General features: G+C 44.1%; 3 protein-coding genes across 5 annotated transcripts; 2 read left to right on the top strand and 1 right to left on the bottom strand.

Annotated features, from left to right (window-relative positions):
* Positions 1-921: 921 nt before the first annotated feature.
* On the top strand, positions 922-3,589 carry LOC127914573 (plakophilin-2-like). Its single transcript, XM_052491625.1, is given in 9 exon segments — positions 922-926; positions 1,127-1,244; positions 1,562-1,717; positions 2,035-2,087; positions 2,089-2,209; positions 2,445-2,598; positions 2,758-2,950; positions 3,254-3,358; positions 3,457-3,589. Coding segments are annotated over 9 exon segments (951 nt in total). The 3' UTR covers positions 3,503-3,589.
* A 689-nt stretch (positions 3,590-4,278) lies between these two features.
* Positions 4,279-8,171, top strand: LOC118366408 (tripartite motif-containing protein 16-like). The gene is made up of 8 exons (XM_035749054.2): positions 4,279-4,622; positions 4,711-4,777; positions 5,245-5,332; positions 5,849-6,077; positions 6,292-6,451; positions 6,556-6,600; positions 6,721-6,783; positions 6,964-8,171. The coding sequence occupies exons 5-8, from the start codon at positions 6,394-6,396 to the stop codon at positions 7,479-7,481; spliced, it is 684 nt and encodes a 227-aa protein (XP_035604947.2). The 5' UTR covers positions 4,279-4,622; positions 4,711-4,777; positions 5,245-5,332; positions 5,849-6,077; positions 6,292-6,393; the 3' UTR covers positions 7,482-8,171.
* A 357-nt stretch (positions 8,172-8,528) lies between these two features.
* Positions 8,529-27,142, bottom strand: LOC118366407 (lamin tail domain-containing protein 1-like). Of its 3 annotated transcripts, none has more exons than XM_035749052.2 (10): positions 27,046-27,142; positions 14,190-14,242; positions 14,027-14,100; positions 11,582-11,765; positions 10,527-10,710; positions 10,200-10,319; positions 9,813-9,988; positions 9,548-9,684; positions 9,297-9,376; positions 8,529-9,027 (listed from the first exon to the last, which is right to left on the bottom strand). In XM_035749052.2, the coding sequence occupies exons 1-10, from the start codon at positions 27,058-27,060 to the stop codon at positions 8,914-8,916; spliced, it is 1,137 nt and encodes a 378-aa protein (XP_035604945.1). In that variant the 5' UTR covers positions 27,061-27,142; the 3' UTR covers positions 8,529-8,913. The 3 variants fall into 3 exon arrangements, with proteins under 3 accessions (XP_035604945.1, XP_052348453.1, XP_052348454.1); XM_052492493.1 differs by lacking the exon at positions 27,046-27,142 and adding an exon at positions 25,328-25,489; XM_052492494.1 differs by lacking the exons at positions 14,027-14,100; positions 14,190-14,242; positions 27,046-27,142 and having other exon boundaries at positions 10,527-11,108; positions 11,582-11,606.
* Positions 27,143-27,476: the final 334 nt, after the last annotated feature.

The following is a 27,476-nucleotide window of genomic DNA, read 5'->3' as shown; positions in this document are numbered from 1 at the left end:
TATATTTATCTCTGACAGCCTCCTCGCCATGAGTGAGAACTGTGAGGTTCCTCCAAGGCCATCGTCATCCTGTTACTCCTTTCTACCTGGCAAAACAGGCATGAGGACTTCTGCCTTGGCAGCATCACCTCGATGGAGCACCAATGCTCTGGAAACAATATCCTGCATACCTTGTGTTCCTGTTGAACCAACTGCCATTGATTTTATTTTGGCACAAGTATACCACCTGACAAACACAACATGGTACAACAAGGAGTGTTTTGCTTTTGCCTAGCAACTGATACAACTGAAAACAGTCCGGGACTAAATTATTAATGGAGCCCTCTCCCTCTTAGTGGCTCTAGTAGAGTTGAAACCTCTGAATCCATTTTGGCTGGTGCTATCAAGCCCTGGCAACCATTGACTTGTGTAACACTGAGGAATTCCTCAGTCTTTGGCATGATTTAAAACAAAAACTTTTTTTATTTAACTAGGCAAGTCATTAAGAACAAATTCTTATTTTCAATGACAGCCTAGGAACAGTGGGTTAACGTTCAGGGGCAGAACGACAGATTTGTACCTTGTCAGCTCGGGGGTTTGAACTTGCAACCTTCCGGTTACTAGTCCAACGCTCCAACACTCCAACTCACAGCCATAACCTTGGGTCATCACTAATGTTACTGTATTTGGCTTGACGTTAACAAAAACACTGCAGAATTTTTAGGAATAAATAATGACCATTTGGTCACATGTATTGAGGCAACTGTCATGTTTGTTTTCTCTACGTGCTGACTTCATCTAAAAGGAAGTGGAACAGTTGACTCATTTACAAGTGGTTGAAATTAAAGTGAAAGATGAACTCTTGTTACTCTTTTTCTTACGTTTCCTTTGTGCTTGAAATGCATGTTGCTATCTCTCAACGCATAGAGACGTTTTATTACAATGACGTATTCTAATGGCTTTAACTGCAGACAACAGAAAACCTTTTTAAAGTACTCCAAATAATCTCTCCGTTACATAAACATTTGGCTCATCCGGCCAACAGCTAGGATAGATGTTTAGCCAGTTTGGCCAATGTCTGGAAGGTAAAGAATGCTTTTGTTGTTGCCTCGTGGCGATAATGACAACCTGTCATTGTTGTTGTCAGAAACATAAGCTCGACTGGTCCAGAAGGGGGAAAAGCCATGCGGCAGTGTGAGAACCTTATTGACTCCCTGGTGTACTACATCCGCGGGACCATAGCTGACTACAAGCCTGATGACAAGGTACTGCATGTGAAGGACTAACATTTACTAAGCTTTTGTGCAAAGTGTTCACTTGTTTATTTTCGTACAAGCATTACTGAACATTTGTAGGTGGAATAAATATTGACACAGGGAAATTAAATAAGACTGTTTTTGCCTATATTTTATTAATTTATGTCTCTAAAACAACTTATTAATCTCTCCTTTTAGTGTTAAATATTGAGAACATCATGAACCAGCTCTGTTCTCCAATTTAATTTTTGTGCAACAGACATTTGCAGAATGTTTGATCTTAAAATCATAGTCCCCTGAACAGAACCACTTCTTTCCTCCCACAGTCCACAGAGAACTGTGTGTGCATCCTACACAATCTCTCCTACCAGGTGGAGCTTCCACAGAAGTATGCCAGCGACCTCCATGAGTCTCGACTCCACCTGGCTCCAAAGACCAAAACCCCCGGCTGTTTCGGCTCCCGCAGTGCCAAAATCACCCAGGTAGGCTCCCATGACCTCTATGTCGTGGCTGTTATCATCTTTGTGGCCCTTATGTACTTGACATGCACTGTTTATATCTGGTTATAAATAAGTTATTACCACTAAAGAAAATGAGCAATTCCTATGTTATGGATAATCCGCCTTGGTAAGTGGTAAAGCATATGTTTTGAACTAACTCTTTAAGCCCGGTTTTCTTTGACAAATGTATTTATTAAAAGCCTTATACACGTTCATTGAAAATGAATGTGAAACCTGGTATCTGGGAGTTAACAGGAAGCCCTTTAATTCAAAGTTTTTTGGTTGTTTTGGTCCTATAGCGTCTTGAACCAAAGTGCGCTCTGCTGGAGGAGAAGGGTAGTCCCTGTGGGATAGTGGCTGTGGAGCGCCATCACAGTGCGCATGTACCTGTCAATCATGGCACACAGCATCTGTCCCTACACCCAGGAGGCTGCCATCGGAGCCCTACAGAACATCACAGCTGGGAACGGCCTGGTAAGGCTATATCACAGATCTTTGATCCTATTTCTATGGGCTATGTACACTTCTGGGAGTGTGGAATTGATTTGCCCATGGGTTTGATTTGGAATAACTACAATACAGCCACACATCTATTATGTTGCCATGACTTGACTGTATAGTAAGTATTAAATTGATGTGACTACTATATTATGCATTACTATATGGACTGTCAGTTGGTGATGTTGGGCTCATGGCTCTGTTTGGGCAGGTATCCCAGGCCATCACCCACACCATAGTACAGCGGGAGAATGGTCTACTCCAGGCCATGAAGATGCTCCAGGAAGGAGGGATGGTTGTTAAGAAGACTGCTGTGTCACTGCTATGTAACATCTCACGCTACAGAGAGCTTCACGCTGACATTGGTGAGCTGTGAATTGACTCATCAACTGCATTGTTTTAGTCCTACATAAGTCCCACAAAGTATTTGTCTTTGGACTTGTAAGTGTATGTAAAAGCACAGCAGCATAAACCTGCTGCTGTAGAAAATCAATCACTCACGAAGCTTTCCACTCTCTCTGTAGTCAAACAGTTGTTGCCACAGCTGGTGGTCATGTTATCCAACTCCGACACGAGCGCAGACCTGCCTACAGAGGTGACTGTGTCCCTGTGCCACATCCTCATCAACCTGAGCCAGGATGAGATGCAGCACGTCAGGGCCATCGTCAACCACGGGGCGCTGCCCAAGATCATCAACATCAGCGCAAAGGACAACGGGTCAGTGGGTAGCTTCTGAAGACCACGGCTGCCTTCCAGGCTGACTACATTGCCTGGATTTAACATGTCCACTAACCACATCATGATATACTGCACGTAGTAATCTGATGCCCGAATGCACAGTCGATGTGGCACTGTTGGTTGATGCTATGCAAAGACTGCAGATGGCCTTAAAATGCACTGTGTTATTCCTGAACATTATGAGTTGGATTGGAGGGAATTTATTTGAATCTGTTAAACCTCTTCTCCTTGCTTTATGCTGTTCATTTTATGTCCAATGACCGTAACCTTGTGTCCCTTTAGGTTTGGTCCACCCAGGGCTGGCCAGGCAGCCTGCATCCTACTACACAGCATGTGGAGCCACTCAGAGCTCCACAGGGCCTATAGGAAGATAAGGCCCCATACACAGTAGAACCTCAAAGGATAAGAAACATTTTGTGTGGTGACAATGGTTTTTAATGAATCTGTGTTGCTTTTCCTCTCATCATTTGGTAGGCTGGATCTAGAAAAGCAGACTTCGTCAACAGCAGGACATCAAAGGCTGTACATTAAATATGGGACTAAGTGGACGATCACAAAGCATTGTGCTGATTGAGGCAATAGTGTAGTTTCTCTTCTGTGTGGACTTGGATGACTCAATTCACTGCTTTTATAAAATACTTGTTTTGTGTGTTGACTTCTCCACTGTGTGTGAGTGTGTTCCAGTAACAACAATTGCTGAAAGCTCTTGGTAGCAGACCAAGCTGTCTAGGATGGGGAAAAACAATGATTAAAAACTAAAATGGAGGATCAGTAATGACTTGAATTCCATTTGTAGGAAGGATTTTGAGGAAGAAAATGAATCCGCATAGAAGTGGAAGACAAGATAAGGGTAACATTATCTACTGTATGTTATGAATTAATATTATAACTGAAGTAACTAACTGAAGTTGTAAAATATAGTTTTGATGTTAACATAGTTGGTTGTAAACTATACTAAATTACTACCTGTTGGTCTATTAAAAATGTCCATAATCATGGATATTTTTTGGGGGGGTCAATCAATCTAACAGAGCCACGAACGTCGCAGATAGACATGGTTTCTTATTCTACAATGTTACCAATGGGCAGATTCGATTATGCTGAAACGCGGAGCACCGGGTATGAACCAGTAACGTAATTGGGCGAAAGCGGGGAGGGAGGCGTTCCATTCTCGAATTGAATAGTAATCTCCACCACTCGGTCATTTTGTCAAGGCATCGCCTACACGGGCGCCCGGACAGGATGAATCGAACCCCCTCAATGTTCCGTCAAAGCGGACACAAATCTGTGTTTTCCGAGATTACCCACGACCCAACCCAAACAGGAAGTGTAAACACTTCGAACGTAACAGCAGCGCACGTGATAGCCCTTCTCTTCGAATCCTCAGCATTCACCACTTGGGACTCAGTTGGTTGGTGTGTGCACCAGAATAGTCGAGACCATGGACTCGATCAGTTGTTCGATCTACTGAAGGATCCAGTGACTATTCCCTGTGGACACAGCTACTGCAAAGGCTGTATCAAGGAATATTGGTCTCTTGATGACCAAAATAGAATTCACAGCTGCCCCCAGTGCCGACAGACCTTCACCCCAAGACCTGCTCTGAATTGAAACATTCTGCTGTTGAGATGCAGAGATGACTGAGAAACAGGTAGGCCTTTGGATCTGGAACATAATATTGCCATCTATAATGTTTTATATTTAGAGATCAGCTTCGTTATTGCTTACTGTTTTGCCAGGAACTGGAAGAGCAGGAAATTCCAGCCAACTCCAAAGTTGAGTTGTTCCAGTGACATACACTCAGGGGTCAGTATCACATAATCCACAATTAGGTTCTTATTTGTAAATTCTCTATTCTGCTTTCAAATTGACTGATGATAGAGTCAAAAACCAACTATGTTAGACAAACTAGGCTGTCACAACAAAATCACTTTAAAACAAACGAAGGATGGAGTAGATTACAGAAAACAGCATGATGGGCCAGATAACACCCAGACCGTATCCTCAAAAGTCAAAGGTCACTCATTTACATACACTGCAGAGGCATGAACTCTGAACTATTGTAACCTTTTAGTCTTGAAGGCTCTCATTTATCAGTATTATATATTATCAGTTAAATTAGTCTAAGTGATTAGTTTAGCATAATAATTTTGTTGCAATATGACAAGTGTGGTTCCATAACTATTTCCCCACTCAATAACATAACGTGGTCTATTATGAAAACTGTTTTAATTTTGGTAATCATTTGAAATGGTTATTCTCTACGGGGGCAGTTGGGGGAGAAACGGCAGCAAGTTGGGCTGAGAATCTGTGAGAGGGAAGGAGATGCAGGACATAAGACAGGCGGCGATGTCCCTTTCAGTGAGTATTTATTAACCATTTAGAGTATGTACATTTATTTTGCAGAAAGTTACATACTATTCCTGAACTAAAACCAGGGAGGAGCCAAATACCACTGGGACACACTATAGGGAACAGACAGATTGTCTGGGGTCTAGGCATAGAGAATGATAGAGGCCTCTAGTGGCCAGAAGGCCGAATTAGTGTGGGCAGCGCCGTTAAGGGCTTGCACTATTTTAATGTAGTTAACTGGGTGGGACTTCTAACTTCATTAGCTGATCCTTCCTGGTGACTTTGTTGGAGTCATGTCCAACTGTGTCATCAGGAGGGATTAGCCAATTGTGAGGAAGAAAATGTACTACTTCAAAATGGAGACTGACTCAATTGCACTGCCTATGCTGTCACAGACACTACATTGACACCGATGCAAAGAGGAGTGCTCTATCTATCTCTATGGGTCTAGGTGAGAGCAGAGTGAATGTGCTGGTTAAAATGCCCCCCCCCCCCATCCTTCTCTCTCTTCTTCTCTCGTAACAGCTTTCAGCACAGGCAGCAGTGGAGCACTGTGAGCTGGTCTTTGCTGAGCTGATCCGCTCCAATGAGAGAAGGTGCGGTGAGGTGAAGGAGCAGATCAGTGCCCACCAGAGGGCGTCAGTAAGCCAGGCTGAAGGACTCCTGGTGCGAATGGAGCAGGAGATAGCTGAGCTGAAGAGGAGAGACAAGGATCTGGAGCAGCTCGCACAAACAGAGGATAACATTAATTTAGGTGACGTCTTTCTATCCACAGTGCCAGGGCGGTGTTCAGAGCTAGGCACGAAACTACCCGAGCTTGTTCAATAAGAATGTTTATTTTTGTGTCATAATATGTTCCCCGTTTGTGCCCATCAAGCATGACCCAGGATTCCTTACTTCTACACAACATATAACCTCTGAGCTCCAGAATTCTTCATATTTTCATCTCTCTCTCTCTCCCGCTGTAGACTTTCCAGTCTCTTTGTGTGGCTCCTGCATCTGAGCTCTTACCCTATATCACTGCCAACCAGCACTTCTCCTTTGAGGAAGTGAAGAGCTCCATCTCTGGAATGATGGAGCGACTGGAGGATGTATTGAAGGAGGAAATGGTCCAGATACCTGGAAAAGGTAAGTGTTACAGATATAGTGAAGATAAAATATTTGGTTAACTTTCTGTTAAATGCTTCTTGATTATAAATGAATACATCCATTTGTCTGCCTATCCTGTATAGTAACGGCTGCCTCCGAAGTCTGTGACCTCAGGCCAAGACCAGAATGTGAGTAATACACACACACAATGAATGAATATTTAATCTTGGTTTAATTTTGTATATATTTGTGTTGAATGCTTCTTAATTAAACATGAATTAATTAATATACCTCCCTACTCTATATAGTAATGGATGCTGCTGAAGTACATTTCCATCACGAGCCCAAGACCAGAGTGGAGTTCTTGGAGAGTAAGTAATACACACACACACACACACACACACACACACACACACACACACACACACACACACACACACACACACACACACACACACACACACACACACACACACACACACACACACACACACACACACACACACACCTTATGCATATTTCACCTTCATTTAATTTTTTCACTTTCTTAGACTACTGCCATCTCACGTTGGATCCCAACTCGGCGTATCAACACCTGCGTCTGTCTGAGTGCAATAGAGAAGTGTCATGGAGTGACAAGGCTCTGTCTTATTCTGACCACCCAGACAGATTCACAGACCACTACCAGGTGTTGTGTAAAGAGGATCTGTCTGGAACCCGCTACTGTGAGGTGGATAGGAGGGGGGAGTGTGAGGTAGCCATCACATACAGAAGCATCAGCAGGAAGGGCGGATTGGAATGTTGCTTTGGTTCCAATGATCAGTCCTGGAGTTTGGTGTGTCGCAACTCGAGTTGTTCCTATTGGCACAATAAGAATAGGACTGATATCCCTGTCCCCTGCTCCACCAGAGTAGGAGTGTATCTGGACAGCAGGGCAGGGACTCTGGCCTTCTACAGCGTCTCGGATACAATGACCCTCCTCCACAGAGTCCAGACCACATTCACTGAGGACCTCTGTGCTGGGTTTTGGGTTGGTCCTGGTTGTGGATCATCTGTGGCTCTGTGTTGACTGAACTTCATAGAATCAAGTGCATTTCAAATCAAATTGTATTTGTCAAATGCGCCGAATACAACAGGTGTAGGCTTTACTGTGCTTATTTACAAGCCCTTTCCCAACAATACGGAGTTAAAAAGTAGGAAAAAATAGGGGAAAAATGAAGGAAACAGTGACAATAAAATAACAAGGCTATATACAAGGAGAGTACCTGTACCGACTCAATGTGCAGGGGTACGAGGTAATATGTATATGTAGGTAGGGGTAAAAGTGACTAGGCAATCAGGATAGATAAACAGAGTAGCAGCAGTGTATGCAAAGAGTGTGAAACTCTTGTCTGTGTGTGAGTGTGTGGCATCAATGTGTGGTGTGTGTGTTGGCGTGTCAGTGTAGTATGTGTGTGGGTAGAGTCCAGTGAGTGTATAGAGCCAGTGGTCAATGAAAATATGAAGGAAATATAAGACAGATCACTTGGGAAAACTGGAGAAAGTTGATTTGCTTAAAATCGTGACATGGATGAAGGGAGTTGACACTTCATTTAGGAGTCCTGCTGCGAAGCCGCTCTTTATCTACAATGTGTGAGTCCAGCTTTACTATTGGGGAGGGCTGGAACCTATGTTTTAAAGATTACATTAATAAATAAAATACATATTTTGTTTTTAGTATAATTTGTAACTTGATAAAATAAAGAACAAAACTAAAGTTCCTGAGAGGGGGGGTTAGAGTTAGTATTGGGGAGTTGTTGTTTTGTTATGTGAGAAAAACCAGGAGATGGAATTTGGATGATTGACAGTGATTGACAGTTCTAGATCCACTTACACTGTTGTGGTGCTTCCCCTTGACCCCGTTCCATCCTCTGTGTTTTTGTCTGGGTTTGGTTCAATCAATTAATCAAATGTATTTATAAAGCCCTTTTTACATCAGCAGATGTCACAAAGTGCTATACAGAAACCCAGCCTAAAACCCCTAACAACAAGCCATGCAGATATAGAAGCACCTTCTTGAGCTTGTCAATTGACTGTCTTTTTAAATGACATGGAATGCTTTTTGATAAAGGACAGGTTATAGTTAGACTTTTTATTGAGAATAATACATTTGAACTTCTTACACCTCTTTGACCTGGGGGAAAGAAAAAAAACATCCCAACTTGCAACCTGCCTATTAAAAAAAAAAAAGAAATACTATTTTATTTTATCCAATTGAATAATATTGACATTTGTGACTATTTAACCATGTACATTGTATTTTATTTTTAAACAGGCAACCAATAGACGCCAAAGCTGACAGTACAGAGGATCTTCTGTTAAGTAGATCTAATGAAACAGATGAAGATTAGAGTGGGTCTCTGTTTCTGCTGCTTGCCCAAGGTGGTTTCAGTCTCATGTCCGTAGTCCCTGGACAGTCATGTGCCTGTGCAGCAGTAGCTACCGCTTTGACTTTCATGTACCTAAGCAGTAATAACCATGTTGTGGCTGTGTAGTTTAGCTGCAGTGCGGTACTGCTGGAGGAGGGAGGTGCAGGGGGGCTGAGAGCCAAGGAACATCATGCCTCCTACACAGGGCTGAGACACAACACACAAAGCAGCCACATGTTTACTGTACTCTGGGTAATGGTCATCCCACGCGGCACACACTGGTTGAATAAACATTGTTTCCACGTCATTTCAGTTAAATTAACATTGAATTGATATCTGTGCCCAGTGGGATGTTACTAACACTGACTTTGAATTGTCCCCTACTGAATCATATAGTTTCTCTATCCACAAAATTACCGGTTACATTGTTCAGTGTCAGCAGCAAGAAAAAAATAGAATGTGTAATATCTACATACCCCTGCTGATCGAACAGGCCCTCCCCCCACTCCAGTCCCCTGGGAACGTAGGGTGGCAGGTCTTCTGGCCTGGACACCGGCTGCATGTGATGGTACACACATAGTTTGACTTTGAGAACCATACTATGATACACTTATCTCTCAAGTTCAATGTGTCACGCATTCTAAATTCAATTAAGGAATCAGAAAAAAAAAGTAATTCAATTCAATGACGGAATAAGAGTTCTGACTTGAACTATGGAAATCTGTACCGGTGAGCTTCCTTGCAGGGTTGCTCTGGGGCTGGGCCCGGAAGTCTAGCAGAGCACAGGGGGAGCAGGAAGGATGGGTTATGGATGAAGGGTTCTGGGTCCATGGACTGTGGCACACCCTAAACACATGCTTCTTCCTGTAGGAAAATCAAACCACTAGCATTAAAGAAATCGTATCACTTTATGTAATGCTTCAATCAATTCTTGTTCTAATGGTACGTCAACAGAGCATTAGTTGAATGTTGCATTTGAATACACAGATGACCTTTTAATCAGAAGAAAGGGTGTGTTGTCAGGGCAGTTGATCTCTGTTGCAGGGATGCTTGCCTCTTCAAAGGACAAAGTGTCCTCTCTGCAGCTCTCCACTTTCTCATGATGCTCAGCCCAGGCCTTCTGTGGCTTTATCCCAGTACAGCGTGCAGGTGTGTACCATGCTATGGCCTAGCCACCCACCAGAGTATGCAGATCATTACATGTTATGTATACAGCACATTCAATGCTAACATACAAGATACTTGTAGGAAATGTGTTTTTAGATTAATTATGTGAAAAAGGGCAAATAATATAGTCCTGGATCAATTATATACTATCAGTCTATCAAACCATAGGGGCAGAACACTCAATCATCCTTCACCCCTCACAGTGTTCTCACTTGGCCATTGTCTTTGCATAGGACTGTGGTGCACTCTGGTCTCAACATGATGCGCTCCAACCCAACCCAAAGGAAGTCCCCTGGGCTCTGTGTCTTCCTTCCAGAGGCTTCAGACCAAACCTTACAGTACAGTACAAATCATGGTCAAAACTGAGTCGACTTCATAAACCTCTGTCAAAGCATAAACTACCTCCTAGAATGATTGATTTAAGTTGTTCAATTGAAAATTAAATGAGGCTTTTTTTGTAAACAAAAGTCGATATACTATGACAACCTATACCAATGTTCACCAAAGGATTAATGTATGTGTTTTGATCACAGGCCTACCGTAACAGAGCTAGCTGGCTGGAGGAGTGTTCTGGGAGGGAAGAGGAACTCTGCGATGGGACGTCCTGCTACGTTCTGCTGGAGACGGAACCCCCCAATGTCCTGCTCTCTCTGGGAGGAGTTTCCCAGCCTCACTAACATACCCTGCAGCTGGACATCTGTGATCCGCACACTGCCTGAGGCACTATTGCATAGCACCGCAGTCATCATCCTCATAATCACCTCCATCCTCATCACCTCCATCATCATCCTCATCACCTCCATCATCATCCTCATCACCTCCATCATTATCACCTCCATCATCATCACCATCATCATCTCCATCCTCATCACCTCCATCATCATCCTCATCACCTCCATCATCATCACAATCCTCTCCATCACCTCCATCATCACAATCCTCTCCATCACCTCCATCATCATCACAATCCTCTCCATCACCATCATCTCCATCATCATCACCAGCATCTCCATCACCTCCATCCTCATCACCACTGTTAGGTCCTTATTTTTCAGAGTAATTTACTCAGACACTATAGAAGCTTTAACCAAGTTTAATCATTCCCCAAAGGTTCTGTACAGCTGAAAACAGACAGCAAAATATTTCAGACTTCACCGTTTATACGCATCCTACTTAAAACACTCCAATTTCTCTCCAATCCTTACATTTTATGGCTCTACAGGAAGCTAATAAAGAGGGTAACAGGATTCCAAACATGTATTACTCTCTTAAGAGAATCTGTCCTCACCTCCTGACCTCAACCCCTCTTTCATCTAATACACAGATGTCCATCTGTCTCCCCTGTATCAACACATCACTCTCCTCCATCAAACACATTCCAAAGCCTTCTTTCTTCTTCTTTTCATTTCCTATCATTCATTTAATATCTCAATGTTCAAAGTTTAGCACATCCCAACACCACCACCATCATCATCATCATTTCCATCACAATCATCACCATCTTAATCATCATCACAGTAAGCCAGCACCACAGTCACCTTGGCATGACTTGACACTTTCCTACTCCCAAACTTATTGTGTTCAAGGGTCATACCTGGAGTATTCATGCCTGTGTTGCCTGGCTGTGGACGGCCTCCTCTTCATTTCCTGTGTCCCACAGGGAATGCTCTCCTCCACCAGGTCCTTTGTCAGGGAGTGCCAGATATCTGTGGTGCATCCGGCTCGACTGTCCTCAGCCGACTCAGAACGCCTGGCACGAGCAACCATTTTGTCCCTACCTGCGAAGGCATTTGAAGTTGATTGGAAATTACTTAACAGGTAAAAAATAATATGTTGGAAACTCATTATTAGGCTGGCTTTCACCTGGTGAAGAGGAGGAGAGTTTGGATTTTTTGTTTCATTTTTGTGGACCATCACTTTTTTAAACAATTGAACATTGGCATGGGTTGTCCATCTAACATAGTCCAGATTGGACACACCTCGAACTAAGATTCCGCCTCGATCACACCGACAGTGAAAATGCATTTTGGTACACCAGAAGTACATTCATTTCCAATGGAACGCTGCATTTGCCTTGCGTTGCAGAGGCCGTTTCAGTGCGTTCTGTGTGGTGCACAGTTGGATTTATCGAACATATGCGTCAAACTGTACAGTCGTGGCCAAAGGTTTTGAGAATGACACATATATGAATTTTCACAAAGTTTAGATATTTAGATATTTTTTGTCAGATGTTACTATGGAATACTGAAGTATAATTACAAGCATTTCATAAGTGTCAATGGCTTTTATTGACAATTACATGATGTTGATGCAAAGATTCAATATTTGCAGTGTTGACCCTTCTTTTTCAAGACCTCTGCAATCTGCCCTGGCATGCTGTCAATTCACTTCTGGGCCACATCCTGACTGATGGCAGCCCATTCTTGCATAATCAATGCTTGGAGTTTGTCAGAATGTGTGGGTTTTGTTTGTCCACCCGCCTTTTGAGGATTGACCACAAGTTCTCAATGGGATTAAGGTCTGGGGAGTTTCCTGGTCATGGACCCAAAATATCGATGTTTTGTTCCCCGAGCCACTTAGTTATCACTTTTGTCTTATGGCAAGGTGCTCTATCATGCTGAAAAAGGCATTGTTCGTCACCAAACTGTTCCTGGATGGTTGGGAGAAGTTGCTCTCGAAGGATGTTTTGGTACCATTCTTTATTCATGGCTGTGTTCTTAGGCAAAATTGTGAGTGAGCCCACTCCCTTGGCTGAGAAGCAACCCCACACATGAATGGTCTCAGGATGCTTTACTGTTGGCATGACACAGGACTGATGGTAGCGCTCACCTTGTCTTCTCCGGACAAGCTTTTTTCCGGATGCCCCAAACAATCGGAAAGGGGATTCATCAGAGAAAATGACTTTACCCCAGTCCTCAGCAGTCCAACCTCTGTACATTTTGCAGAATATCAGTCTGTCCCTGATGTTCTTCCTGGAGAGAAGTGGCTTCTTTGCTGCACTTCTTGACACCAGGCCATCCTCCAAAAGTCTTCACCTCACTGTGCGTGCAGATGCACTCACACCTGCCTGCTGCCATTCATGAACAAGCTCTGTACTGGTGGTGCCCCGATCCCGCAGCTGAATCAACTTTAGGAGACGGTCCTGGTACTTGCTGGACTTTCTTGGGCACCCTGAAGCCTTCTTCACAACAATTGAACCGCTCTCCTTGAAGTTCATGGTGATCCTATAAATGGTTGGTTTAGGTGCAATCTTACTGGCAGCAATATCCTTGCCTGTGAAGCCCTTTGTGCAAAGCAATGATGACGGCACGTGTTTCCTTGCAGGGAACCATGATTGACAGAGGAAGAACAATGATTCCAAGCACCACCCTCCTTTTGAAGCTTCCAGTCTGTTATTCGAACTCAATCAGCATGACAGAGATCTCCATCCTTGTCCTTGTCAACACTCACACCTGTGTTAATGAGAGAATCACTCGCATGATGTCAGCTGGTTCTTTTGTGGCAGGGCTGAAATGCAGTGGAAATGCTTTTTGAGGATTCAGTTCATTTGCATGGCAAAGAGGGACTTTGCAAGTAATTGCAATTAATCTGATCACTCTTCATAACATTCTGTAGTATATGCAAAGTGCCATCATACAAACTGAGGCAGCAGACTTTGTGAAAATGAATGTGTCATTCTCAAAACCTTTGGCCACGACTGTATGTGTAGAAGGCTTGGCATAAATGGCAGCAGAAGGTGAATGTTGAACTTTTGTTGCACACATATCAAGATGATGCTGTCTGCCATTTTGCGCAAAAACACTGTTGGTGTGATCGAGGCGTTACTGGTGAGCAGCTGTCTCTACTAGGTATACAGACACCACCCCAGCATATGCTGATTTACACGTCTTTCACACACACTCGGTTTAGGTTTTGGAAGCAGAAGAACAATGTATAGAAACTAAACAATTAGTTTGTTAAATATGACAGTACTTGACTTGTTGCCTGAATGTTTTAGTCTGCGTTCTCAATACTTATATTCAAATGCAAAAGTACATACTGCTATCTGCTCCCTGATGCGGTTTTCTGGGGCAGATGTCAGCAGCTGTAGCAGGTCTCTTCACATGGGCCTGTCTTTGGGGATGGACCAGGTGGAAAACTTGAAACTTTGTGCACACACAAATGCACATACATTTTTATGTTATGTGGCCAGTTTTTCCTACCTGGGGACCAATGCTGAAGTCCCATGGGTATCCCAGGGCACCTTCCACATTGCCTGTGTGGAAGAGATTATATTCCATATGTATACTGAATTAGGTCTGGTACAGTTAAAAAAATATATCCTTGATAAGACAAGCTATTCTCTCAAATACCGTACGTATGTCAACTTAATTTAATGTGTACCAGTAAGGCCTAGTTCAGAAAGGAAACACCACGTGTACGTTTAACCATATTTTAGAAAAGAGTACAATGCATTATCTTGGCATTAGGCTCTGCTCCTTCAGGGTAGCTCACTGCCAGAGTGAAGCGTCATATAAAGGCGATCAAATAACTACAGGTAGTGAGCACGATATGCTATACCAAATCTCCTGAATGAAGAAACACAGAAAACAGCAAGCATAGCGAGTAATAGCTAGTTACAGCAGCAACATCAATAGCAGCAAGAGACACCAGCACGTGTGTGTGCGACATCCGGCATCGAGGTAGCATGTGTAGACCAGGTAGAACTCGTCAATTTACATGGACGGCATGTAAGTGCGGATCCAATTGGTGCAATATTCTCTGATGCAACAGCTGCTGCGCAATGTTTTAATATTAAAGAAGTCTCGAGGTATTGCTCACCTGAGGTAGAGTACCTTATGATAAGCTGTAGACCACACTATCTACCAAGAGAGTTCTCATCTATATTATTCGTAGCCGTCTATTTACCACCACAGACCGTTGCTGGCACTAAGACCGCACTCAACCAACTCTATAAGGCCATAAAGCAAACAGGAAAATGCTCACCCAGAAGCGGCGCTCCTAGTGGCCGGGTACTTTAATGCAGGCAAACTTAAATCAGTTTTACCACATTTTTACCAGCATGTCACATGTGCAACCAGAGGAAGAAAAACTCTAGACCACCTTTACTCCACACACAGTGTCACGACTTCCTCCGAAGTCGGTCCCTCTCCTTGTTCGGGCGACGTTCTGCGGTCGACGTCACCGGTCTTCTAGCCATCGCCGAGCCACCTTTCATTTTCCACTTGTTTTGTCTCGTCTTCCCACACACCTGGTTTCAATTCCATCAATTACATGTTGTGTATTTAACCCTCTGTTCCCCCTCATGTCCGTGTCCGGTAATTGTTTATTGTAAGTGCTTGTGCACGTTATGTCTGGTGTGTGTCGGGTTTTGTACCCATTTATTGATTGTTCTTGTTTCCGGTGGGTTTTTATTATTAAACTGCGCCGTTGGAAACACAGTTTTTGCTCTCCTGCGTCTGACTTTTCTGCCGCCAGAATGCACCCCTTACACACAGAGATGCATACAAAGCTCTCCCCCGCCATCCATTTGGCAAATCTGACCATAATTCTATCCTCCTGATTCCTACTTACAAGCAATAACTAAAGCAAGAAGTACCAGTGACTCGCTCAATACAGAACTGGTCAGATGACGTGGATGCTACGCTACAGGACTGTTTTGCTAGCACAGACTTAAATATGTTCCAGGATTCATTCAATGGCATTGAGGAGTCTACCACCTCAGTTATCGTCTTAATCAATAAGTGCATCGACAGCATCATCCCCACAGTGACCGTACGTACCCCAAACAGAAGCCATGGATTACAGGCAACATCCGCATTGAGCTAAAGGCTAGAGCTGTCGCTTTCAAGGAGTGGGACACTAATTTGGATGCTTATAAGAAATCCTGCTATGCCCTTAGACGAACCATCAAACAAGCAAAGCGTCAATATAGGATTAAGATTGGATTGGATTATCAGGATGTGTACTCAAAGCATGCGCAGACCAACTGGCAAGTGTGTGTCTTCACTGACATTTTCAATCTCTCCCTGACAGAGTCTGTAATACCTACATGTTTCAAGCAGATCACCATAGTCCCTGTTTCCAAGGAAGCGAAGGTAACCTGCCTAAATAATTACCACTTAGCACTCAAGTCGGTAGACATGACTGACTTCCAATTGAGAGACGAGCTTAATTTTTTTTTACTGACCATCATTTTCACTTGTCTGACCGCTTGCATGATGACGAGTCCTCTTGCATCCAGTTCTCTTACTGATATCTGAACAAGAATGCCTCATCGCAATTGCAACAAGCGGTTCTGTGAAAATGTAATTTAAATCAGAAGCCACCGTCAGATTTCTGGATTTGGCTGCGCTCAGAGTATCCTGCCTTGGAAAATCATGCTGTTAAAACACTGATGCCCTTTGCAACCACGGACCTATGCAAGAGTGGATTCTCAGCCCTCACTAAATACAGGCACAGACTGTGTGTGGAAAATTATTTAAGACTGAGACTCTCTAATTACAACCCAACATTGCAGAGTTATGTGCATCCTTTCAAGCACACCCTTCTCATTAACCTGTGGTGAGTTATTCACACCCTTCTCATTAACCTGTGGTGAATTATTCACCATTTTTGATGAACAAATAAGGTTTCATATGTAAGATGGTTAAATAAAGAGCAAAATAATTTATTATTATTATTATGTTATTATTTGTGCCCTGGTCCGATAAGAGCTCTGTCACTTCCCACAAGCCGGGATGTGACAAAAACTCACACTCATTCTTATGTTTAATAAATGTATCGTATAGTGTGTGTGGCAGGCTTACAATGATGGCAAAAAAACAACATTTGAGAGTGTGCTGACCCTGGTGCTAGAGGGGGTACAGCTGACCCTGGTGCTAGAGGGGGTACAGCTGACCCTGGTGCTAGAGGGGGTACAGCTGACCCTGGTGCTAGAGGGGGTATAGCTGACCCTGATGCTAGAGGGGGTATGCAGCTGGAAGCTGAATGTTTTGAAGGGGTACGGGACTATAAAAAGTTTGGGAACCACTGCCTTAGATCAGCTCAGCTTAACACAATAGTGCTCACGAAGCTCATCACTACGCTAAGGATCCTGGGACTAAACACCTCCCTCTGCAACTGGATCCTGGACTTCCTGACTGGCCGCCCCCAGGTGGTGAGGGTAGGCAACAACACGTCTGCCACGCTGATCCTCAACACTGGGGCCCCTCAGTGGTGCGTACTTAGTCCCCTCCTGTCCTCCCTGTTCACCCACGACTGCGTGGCCAAACACGACTCCAACACCATCATTATGTTTGCTGACGACACAACAGTGGTAGGCCTGATCACCGACAACGATGAAACAGCCAATAGAGAGGAGGTCAGAGAACTGGCAGTGTGGTGCCAGGACAACAACCTCTCCCTCAACGTGAGCAAGACAAAGGAGCTAATCGTGGACTACAGGAAAAGGCGGGCCGAACAGGCCCCCATTAACATCGACGGGGCTGTAGTGTCCACATCACCCACGAACTACCATGGTCCAAACACACCATGACAGTTGTGAAGAGGGCACGACAAAACCTTTTCCCCCTCAGGAGACTGAAAAGATTTTGCATGGGTCCCCAGATCCTCAAAAGGTTTTACAGCTGCACTATCGAGAGCATCCTGACCGGTTGCATCACCGCCTGGTATGGCAACAGCTCGGCATCTAACCGTAAGGTGCTACAGAGTGTAGTGTGTATGGCCCAGTACATCACTGGGGCCAAGCTTCCTGCCATCCAGGACCTATATAATAGGCAGTGTCAGAGGAAAGCCCATAAAAGTGTCAGAGACTCCAGTCACCCAAGTCATAGACTGTTTTCTCTTGCTACTGCACGGCAAGCGGCACCGGAGAGCCAAGTCTAGGACCAAAAGGCTCCTTAACAGCTTCTACCCCCAAGCCATAAGACTGCTGAAAAATTAATCAAATGGCCACCGGACTATTACATTGACCCCCTCCATTTGTTTTCTACACTGCTGCTACTCACTGTTTATAATCTATGCATAGTCACTTCACCCCTACCTACATGTACAAATTACCTCAACTAACCTGTACCCCCGCACACTGACTTGGTACCGATACCCACTGCATATAGCCTTGCTATTGTTATGTTATTGTGCTACTTTTTATAATTGTTTTTATTTTTTACTTTAGTTTATTTGGTAAGTATTTTCTTAACTCTTCTTGAACTGCCCTGCTGGTAAAGGGCTTGTAAGTAAGCATTTCACAGTAAGGTCGACACTTGTTTTACTCAAAGTTTGATTTGATGCCAACACACTCTGGTTTCCCTTCTAAACTGGCTTCACTTTATTTATTTGTTAAAATGTCACTTCAAAAGACCAAGCTGGAGCATCAACAGAAACAGTCATACAGCTTCCTTTAGGTTTGGAAATCTGGACATAGAAATGTAATATGCAGAACTGACACAATGATCTGACTGTCTTTTTTCTACCACAAGTCAGGCATTCCTATATCTTTCCTACAGAGGGCAATGTTGCAACAATAATTACCACTACCACGTAACATCAGCATCTGTGTCTTGATCCATTTTACAAAGCAAAACAACATACAACTATTTTTCTAAAAACACTATGGTGGGCTGTACATTATATCACCACCTATCATTCTTCCAATCAAGTAAGGTGTTATCTTGTTTTCTCATTCCTCAGAAAGTGATACATTACTGAGGCTACAGACATCTTTTCCTGGAGGTAAATGTGTAATCCCTGTAATCATTCCACAGAGCTCTAAATGGATCAATCTGTATCGAGTGATGTAATCTAATACAATTAGCCGACAATGTTACCTCACCAACTGCATGAGCACACTCAGGACCTTTAAGTTTATTCAGTTGTCACGTAGAGTTGCTGAAGCCAGTTAACGTCAGTCACATCCCCAATGAAATGCTTATGCATATGTTTTCCTAGTAGCTACATACCTATAACACCAAACCTTTGATAACATGCACAAGTTATACTTTAAAGTCAACTCTCATTTGTATGTCAAGCCTTTTTTGTTACTGATACCACAATGAATGTGTTCATTTGAGGCTCCAATTTGGATGTTCTAAGAACTTTTGGAACGTGAAGAGCAGTCTTTGTTTACAGTGTTTGGAGCTTATGTTTGACTAGCAAATGTTGTGCAGTAGCCGACTGTGTCTATATCCATTACATGACTGAAAGCATTCCACGAACGTGTGCTTGACTTGACTAAGGGAGAAGTGATGTAAACTCAACCATTATGTTGAGGCATTACTTCACATTTCTAAGGGTAACCACCGGTCATATCTGGCACTCCCTCAAGATGTCTACATTAAATAAGCGCCAGATGTTTTGAATCAAGTATCTAGTTTGCTTGGGTGGAGCACTGTCTTTGTAGCAGTGGTGTAAAATACTTAAGTAAAGATAATTTAAAGTACTACTTCAGTAGTTTTTGTGGGTATCTGTACTTTACTATTTATATTTTTTTCACAACTTATACTTTTACTGTACTACATTCCTAAAGAAAATCATATACTATACTTTTTACTCCATACATTTCCCCTGACACCCAAAATTACTTGTTACATTTTGAATGCATGAAAAATGGTCCAATTCACGCACTTGTCAAGATAACATTCCTGGTCATCCCTACTGCCTCTGATTTGGCAGACTCACTAAACACACATGCTATGTTTGTAAATTATATTTGAGTGTTGTAGTGTGCCCCTGGCTATCTGTAAATAAACAAAAAAAAAACAAGAAATGGTGTCTTCTGTTTTGCTTAATATAAGGAATTTGAAATAATTTATATATTTTTTTACTTTTGATACTTAAGTATATTTTCACAATTACGCTTACTTTTGATACTTAAGTATATTTAAAACCAAATACTTTTAGATTTTTACTCAAGTGGGGCGGCAGGTAGTGGGGCGGCAGGTAGCCTAGTGGTTAGAGTGTTTGACTAGTAACCAAAAAGTTGCAAGATTGAATCCCCAAGCTGACAAGGTAAACATCTGTTGTTCTTCCCCTGAAGGCAGTCATTGGAAATAAGAATTTGTTCTTAACTGACTTGCCTAGTTAAATAAAGGTAGATATTTTTCTTAAGTAGTATTTTACTGGATAATTTTCTATTAAGGTATTCGTACTTTTACTCAAGTATGACAGTTGGATACTTTTTCCACCTCTGCTTTGTAGTTGTTACTCAACTCTCAGACATAGATGGAGAAAAAAACAACTCTATTTTCAGGATCTGTTGAAAGGCAACCCGTGATGAAAGCCAAGGCATGCAGAGTCAATTTGCAGAGTCTTGTCTCTTTTCCTAATCCCCCACACTGAATCTCACTGCTAGTGGTGTTCTGCATAGAGGGAATTATTATCCACTGAATTACGTTCACACAGAGAAGGACTCTGGAAGATAATGAAGTCATTGAGGCCTGTACTATGCAGCACTCACCCCAGCATTGTGGAGAGTTGTTCCATATATCAGCTTCATGAGGTGGAGCCCATATAACACACCAAAATATCCCTCTGATCTCTTAAGAATTTATGGAATCTAGTAACACCCTCTATGATGTAACAAAAACTATGAGGCCGTGCCATGGCAACCACTAAGTATGCAAAGGTTTTTGGTCTTTGTCGAGAACCTTTTTGAGCGGGGGTTTGAAAGTGTTTTTAAACACCATATTATCTTGTTGAGGTCACTGTTTCTTCCTGGCGGGTTTGACCACAGATTGAAACTTTTGGGGAGGAAATGATTATACTATGAATCAGTGTGTCCTCCCCACATCCCTCCTTTTCAGTCCAGCTCTTTCCCGAGCAGTGACACACACACGCACGCACACATGCACACACGCACACACACAGAGAACGATCTTGAAACTATTGTACAAAGCAAGCTATGCTATAGAGAATAGTTGATAAAATAACGTTTGACTTACACACGCTATCTTGTTTGTGTGAGTAGAGTAGGTCAGTAACTTACACAGACTCTTCCGTCTCTCATCTGGCTCTCCTCCAAAATGGGAGTCACAAAGGCAGGACATTTCAGTCACAAATCAAGTTAAAGGACAAGCTTAAAGTAATTTCATATACCATACAAAATTCTCAGGCAGTCTCACAGGCCACAACTTTAATATTTTATTTGTATTTGTTTATCACTTGTGGTGTACCGTGTATATAAAACACGGTACATGGATTTTTGGCACTGTGGATTTTCTTTAGTATTCCTCTATGTCTGTATCTGGCTTTAGTGAACTGTTATATACCACATCTGTCCTTATGTCAACCAACAGTAGATACTAAATCAATCAAATGAAATACTAAATCCACCCACAGTATTAACGTCCAACAATACTGTAATAGCAAACAGATGGCATTGCATATTGCCTTTGGGATCTTCCACAATTGCAAACAGGATAAAACATCATCCAATCTCGTAATCCAAATCCGAGCCTAGTTTCTGAATGAAAGAGCTGATCATGGACTTTGTACCATAATGACATCATAGCCAATGCACTTACCCCTGCAGATCGACTCCGTAATGGTACCTTGTATATATAGACAAGTTATCGTTACTCATTGTGTATTTATTATTACCTTTACTATTACGTGTTATTACATTTCTATTGTTTTGCTATTTTCTTTCTCTCTGCATTGTTGGGAAGGAACTGCAAGTAAGCATTTCACTGTTAGTCTATAACTGTTTTTTGCGAAGTATGTGACAAATAAAATTTGATTTGATTGGAAGTACTGGGGTAATTTAAAATAACCAGGTAATTGAGCGGAGGTATTTAAGTCTTGAGTAGTCCGTTATTTTGTAACATTGACTATATCCTGAAAGCTGTAGACAAACATCTGTCAAATATCCTAGAGGCTTCATCTGGTTATGCAGGCAAGGTCAAAACATGGAGCCTTTTAATTCCTGTAGGTTCAGAGGGTGAGGTCAAATCAAATCCCTTCTACCCTATTGGAACATAACACAGGTCATTGGGAATACCTGAACAACCTTGATGGGGTGTCCTTAATAAACATCTTGCATGATACAATATGTAATGACTTAGAAAAACAGATTGGTACAATCTTAGGCCAAGTGGCAAACAATAATGCAAGCACTAGGGGTGTGAGCATGTGGGTCTGTCAGCGTATGCGCTACTGGTGCTGAAGTCAGGTGCAGGAGAGCAGAGAGTTGTGATCAGGCGAACACTTTATTCGGCAGAAGCAAACAACAGACAGACGCAACAGTGTCCAACAAACCTCCAGCCAAAGGCAAGAGTGCAAAGCGCGACAATCACAAATAAGCAAAAATGTTTAACAATTAAACATACTCCAGGTTGAACCATAGTACCCGGGGGAAAAACCAGTTAGGTGCGTCAATACAAAACACGTACCAAAATCCCACACAAAGACATGGGGGGAACAGAGGAATATATATATGCAGTTGATTAGGGAATGTAAACCAGGTGTGCGGGACAAGACAAAACAAATGGAACAATGAAAAATGGAGCGGCGATGGCTAGAAGGCCGGTGACATCGACCGCCGAACGCCGCCCGAACAACGAGGGGTGCCAACTCCGGCGGAAGTTGTGACAGTACCCCCCCCTTGACGCCACTGGCCTCGGGGACAACCCGGTCCGCGCAGCGCGGCCTGCTGGAGGTGAACATGTGTGGCTTCCCATGTCTCCTCTGCACGCCGGAAACAGTCGTCCACCGCAGGAGCCTCGGTCTGACTCTGATGCCATGGTGTCAGAACCGGCTGGTACCCCAATACGCACTGAAAGGGGGAGAGGTTAGTTGAGGAGTGGCGGAGCGAGTTCTGCGCCATCTCAGCCCAGGGCACGAACGCCGCCCACTCCCCCGGCCAGTCCTGGCAATAAGACCACAGAAACCTGCCCACATCCTTGTTCACTCTCTCCACCTGCCCATTACTCTCGGGGTGAAAACCTGAGGTGAGGCTGATCGAGACCCTCAGACGTTCCATGAACGCCCTCCAGACTCTCGAAGTTAACTGGGTACCTCGATCAGACCTCTATATCCTCAGGCACCATGTAGTGCCGGAAGACGTGTGTAAACAAGGCCTCCGCAGTCTGTAGGGCCATAGGGAGACCGGGCAGAGGGAGGAGACAACAGGACTTAGAGAAACGATCCACAAAAACCAGGATCGTGGTTTTTCCCTGTGAGCGGGTGTGACCAAGGCCGTTGTGGAACGGGTAAGGGATGTAGCTTACCTCTGGGCAGGTATCTAGGAGCCTTACACTGGGCGCACACTAAGCAGGAGGAAACATAAACCCTCACGTCCTTTGCCAAGGTGGGCCACCAGTACTTCCCAGTCAGACAACGCACCGTCCATCCGATCCCCGGATGATCAGAGGAGGGTGACGTGTGGGCCCAATAGATCAACTGGTCACGAACAGCAGACGGAACGTACAGACGCCCGACGGGACACTGGAGGGAGCAGGCTCTGTATGCAACACATGCTCAATGTCCGCGTCCAGCTCCCACACGACCAGCGCGCTAAACAGGCAGGAGTCCGGGAGTATGGGAGTCTGATCCATGGACCGCTCCTCTGTGTCATACAGCCGGGACAGTGTGTCTGCCTTAACATTCTGGGAACCTGGTCTGTAGGACAGGGTAAACACAAAACCGGTAAAAAACATGGCCCACCTTGCCTGACGAGGATTCAGTCTCCTTGCTGCCCAGATGTACTCCAGGTTGCGGTGGTCAGTCCAGATGAGGAAAGGGTTTTAGCCCCCTCAAGCCAATGTCTACATGCCTTCAAAACCTTGACGACAGCCAACAGCTCCCGGTCACCCACATCATAGTTCCGCTCCACCGGGCTGAGGGCGGAGCTTCGGTGGCGTGCCCGAGCGCGGAGAGAGCATGGTTCCTATCCCAGCCTTGGACACGTCCACCTCCACTATGAACGCCAAAGAGGGATCCGGATGGGCCAGCATGGGAGCTGAGGTAAACAGAGCCCTTAGGTGCCCAGAAGTCCTGTCCGCCTCAGCCGACCACTGCAAACGTACAGGACCCCCTTCAGCAGTGAGGTAATTGGAGCAGCCACCTGGCCAAAACCCCAGTAGTAATTGGCAAACCTTAAAAATCTCCGGTCACGCTCCATCTCCACCCCTGATGTGGAAATGCGATAGCCTAGGAAGAAGACGGCCTGCTGGAAGAACAGGAATTTCTCAGCCTTGACGTACAGGTCATGCTCCAACAGTCGTCCAAGTACACTGCGCACCAAGGACACATGCTCGGCGTGTGTAGCGGAGTATATCAGAATGTTATCGATATACACCACTCCACCCTGCCCTTGCAGGTCCCTGAAAATCTCGTCTCAAAAGGATTAGAAGACTGATGGAGCATTCATCAACCCGTACGGCATGACGAGGTACTCATAATGCCCTGAGATGGTACTGAACGCTGTCTTCCACTCGTCCCCCTCCCGGATACTCACCAGGTTGTAAGCGCTCCTGAGATCCAGTTTAGTGAAGAAGCGCGCCCCGTGCATTGACTCAATTGCCGTGGCGATGAGAGGTAGCGGGTAACTGTACCTCACCGTGATTTGATTGAGACCTTGATAGTCATTGCACGGGGGCAGACCTCCCTCCTTCTTCTTCACGAAAAAGAAACTCGAGGAGGTGGGTGAAATGGAGGGGCGAATGTACCCCTGATGCAGGGATTCAGAGACATATGTCTCCATAGACGCCGTCTCCGCTTGCGACAGGGGATACACGTGACTCCTGTGAAGTGCAGCGTCTACTAGGAGATTTATCGCACAATCCCCCCGTCGATGGGGTGGTAATTGAGTCGCCTTCTTTTTGGAGAAGGCGAGAGCCAAATCGGCATATTCTGGGGGGATGCGCACGGTGGAGACCTGGTCTGGATTTTCCACAGTGGTAGCACCAACGGAAACCCCTACACACCTCCCCGATCACTCTCGCGACCACCCCGTTAGAGCCCTCTGTTGTCATGAAATGGTGGGGTCATGACTAGCCCACCAGGGAAGGCCTAGTACCACAAGAAACGCAGGAGAGTCAATGAGGAAGAGACTGATTCTCTCGTCGTGACTCCCCTGCGTCACCATGGTCAGGGAGATGGTGGCTTCTCTAATTAACCCAGACCCTAATGGTCGACTATCCAGAGCGTGTACCGGGAATGGTCTAACCACAGGAACAATGGGAAACATTAAACTAAGGGGGAACGCTCTGTCGATAAAATTCCCAGTCCCACCTGAATCGACGAGCGCCTTATGCTGGGAATGCGGGGAAAACTCAGGAAAACAAACATGCACAAACAGGTGGTCAACAGAGGGCTCTGGATGAGAGTGGTGCAGACTCACCTGGGGTGATGCCAGAGAGCCCTGCCTGCTGCCTCGACTCCCAGAGGGAACAACGTGGCCACAGATGGTGCACGTGAAGGCCCCTCCTCCAGTCTCCCTAAGCGCAGCCCCTCCCAGCTCCATGGGCACCGGAGCGGGGGTGCTGGAAGACGGAGAGACTCCACGTCTCTGGGAATGCGGGGAAAACCAGGTGTGCGGGGAACAAGACAAAACAAATGGAACAATGAAAAATGGAGCGGCGATGGCTAGAAGGCCGGTGACGTCGACCGCCGAACGCCGCCCAAACAAGGAGGGGAGCCGACTTCGGCAGAAGTCGTGACAGGGTCTGGGCAGATGAGATGTAGTCATTGTTTGTGTGTCTGTAAGTTGTTGTTCATAAAAAAAATGTTTTATGTAAATGTAAAAAAAAATGTAAATATTATTCCCCCAATTTTTTTGATATTATATATATTATATGTATCGTCCTGTGTAATATATTGATTCCCTCCAAGTGCTCTTAATAATCACCACATCATACTCCCACACCCTCTCTTTTTCTGCTTATGCATGTATAGGGAGTGGGCTGGATAAGCGGAAATGAGGGTCCGGGAGAGAAGTGATTAAGGATTCTGCCTGATCAGCACCACACGCAGGGCTCATGATTAATGCTCATACTACTCTAGAATGAGAATTGCTTTCTACATCCCTCAATCTAGTTACCAGTCTCAGAGTTTACAGTCGAAATACACTCACTTTCAAATCTAATACTGCCATGTTGTGTTGATCATCTTTTAACAGGCTTTAGGGTCAGTGATATTGCCAGGATGAAATATATATCTCAGTAATAAAACAACCACTCTACAGGGTCAGTTAAGGGCACATTGCTATAGCTACAACTGTGGTTGCTGGATTGATGGATTCCTAATGTGCAAGTTAAGGGCACATTGCTATAGCTACAACTGTGGTTGCTATTCCTAATGTGCAAGCCAAAAGGTCCCTCTTTGCGGATGCAATCCAGTTGGTTCCTAGTGTTCCTTACGAACACTCTTAAGAAACTTTTGCTTAATTGCTTGTCATTTCATGTCCTGTCAGGTATATAGTCATTCTTATGACAATGTTACAACAATGTTTAGTGTCTACTTACAGTAGTAGGGTTAGCCTCGCGCGACCATCCTGATCTCACAAACGTACATGAAGTGAAAGGAAAGTTCAGCGCAGTGGTCAGGCAGGTGGATCAGGCTAACTTAGCCTCTAAACAGAACACTAAACACAATACTACAGTACACAGCATAAAGTCATGTATTGGTATCACCCTGGCCCTACCTTAAGAGCAAATGTACTGTATAACGTAATGAGTAGAAGAGCCCTCCTGCTCTGACCAAGACTCTAAAAACCACCCTGGAGTGGAGGACAAGATAGATGGACATTTTCCTCCTCCCCTGATATGCCACATTTCACTGGTCATGCTACAGATTGCTCCTAATCAAACTGAAATTAATACAGAAAATAGACCAAAATGATCCACCATGTAAACATTGAAGTCTATATAAAGAACATCATTTCGGTCCACAGTAATTCAGAGATGAAATATTCAAAACTGTTTATGTTTTTGTGCATACATGTCCATCTCCCTTTATATGAACAGTGTGACTGAACAAGAACCTAACCTTTCTCTCTCTTAGAAAGGCTCGACAAAAAGAGTCAAGTTTCTGTAAGGCGATTGAAAATGTCAAACTCACCAGCATGTGTGACATATTTTCAGGCACTTTGTAATGTAACGTTAATGTGCGCCTTGTTTTCTGGACCTCTCTCTCTGTGTTTCCATGCTGCAGGAGTTTCTTTGTCAAGGGCTTGTTTGTCGTTGCCATGGGGCAACTTGAAGTCCATAAGACCAGGCAACAATAGAGGGTTTAAGATATGATTTACAGCAGCCTGCATACTGTATGCTGACCCACACCCCTACTGCCATTGGTGACATATTTTACCTGCCATCTTGTGATAGTCAACCATCTGATCCTATGGATGAAACATAAATGTTACATTTAATACAATGAGTGAAATCCAATGTTGATGTGTCTATTATTAGAGATAAAACAATTAAAGGGACATTACATCCCAAAATCACATTCATTTCATGAAATCTATTCAGACCTCGAAAGTGGTCCTCTGT

This window comes from Oncorhynchus keta, chromosome 33, assembly GCF_023373465.1.
Source record: "Oncorhynchus keta strain PuntledgeMale-10-30-2019 chromosome 33, Oket_V2, whole genome shotgun sequence".
Lineage (NCBI taxonomy): Eukaryota > Metazoa > Chordata > Actinopteri > Salmoniformes > Salmonidae > Oncorhynchus > Oncorhynchus keta.
The sequence above is the reverse complement of the archived record's forward strand: the minus strand, read 5'-3'. Positions and strand labels throughout refer to the sequence as shown.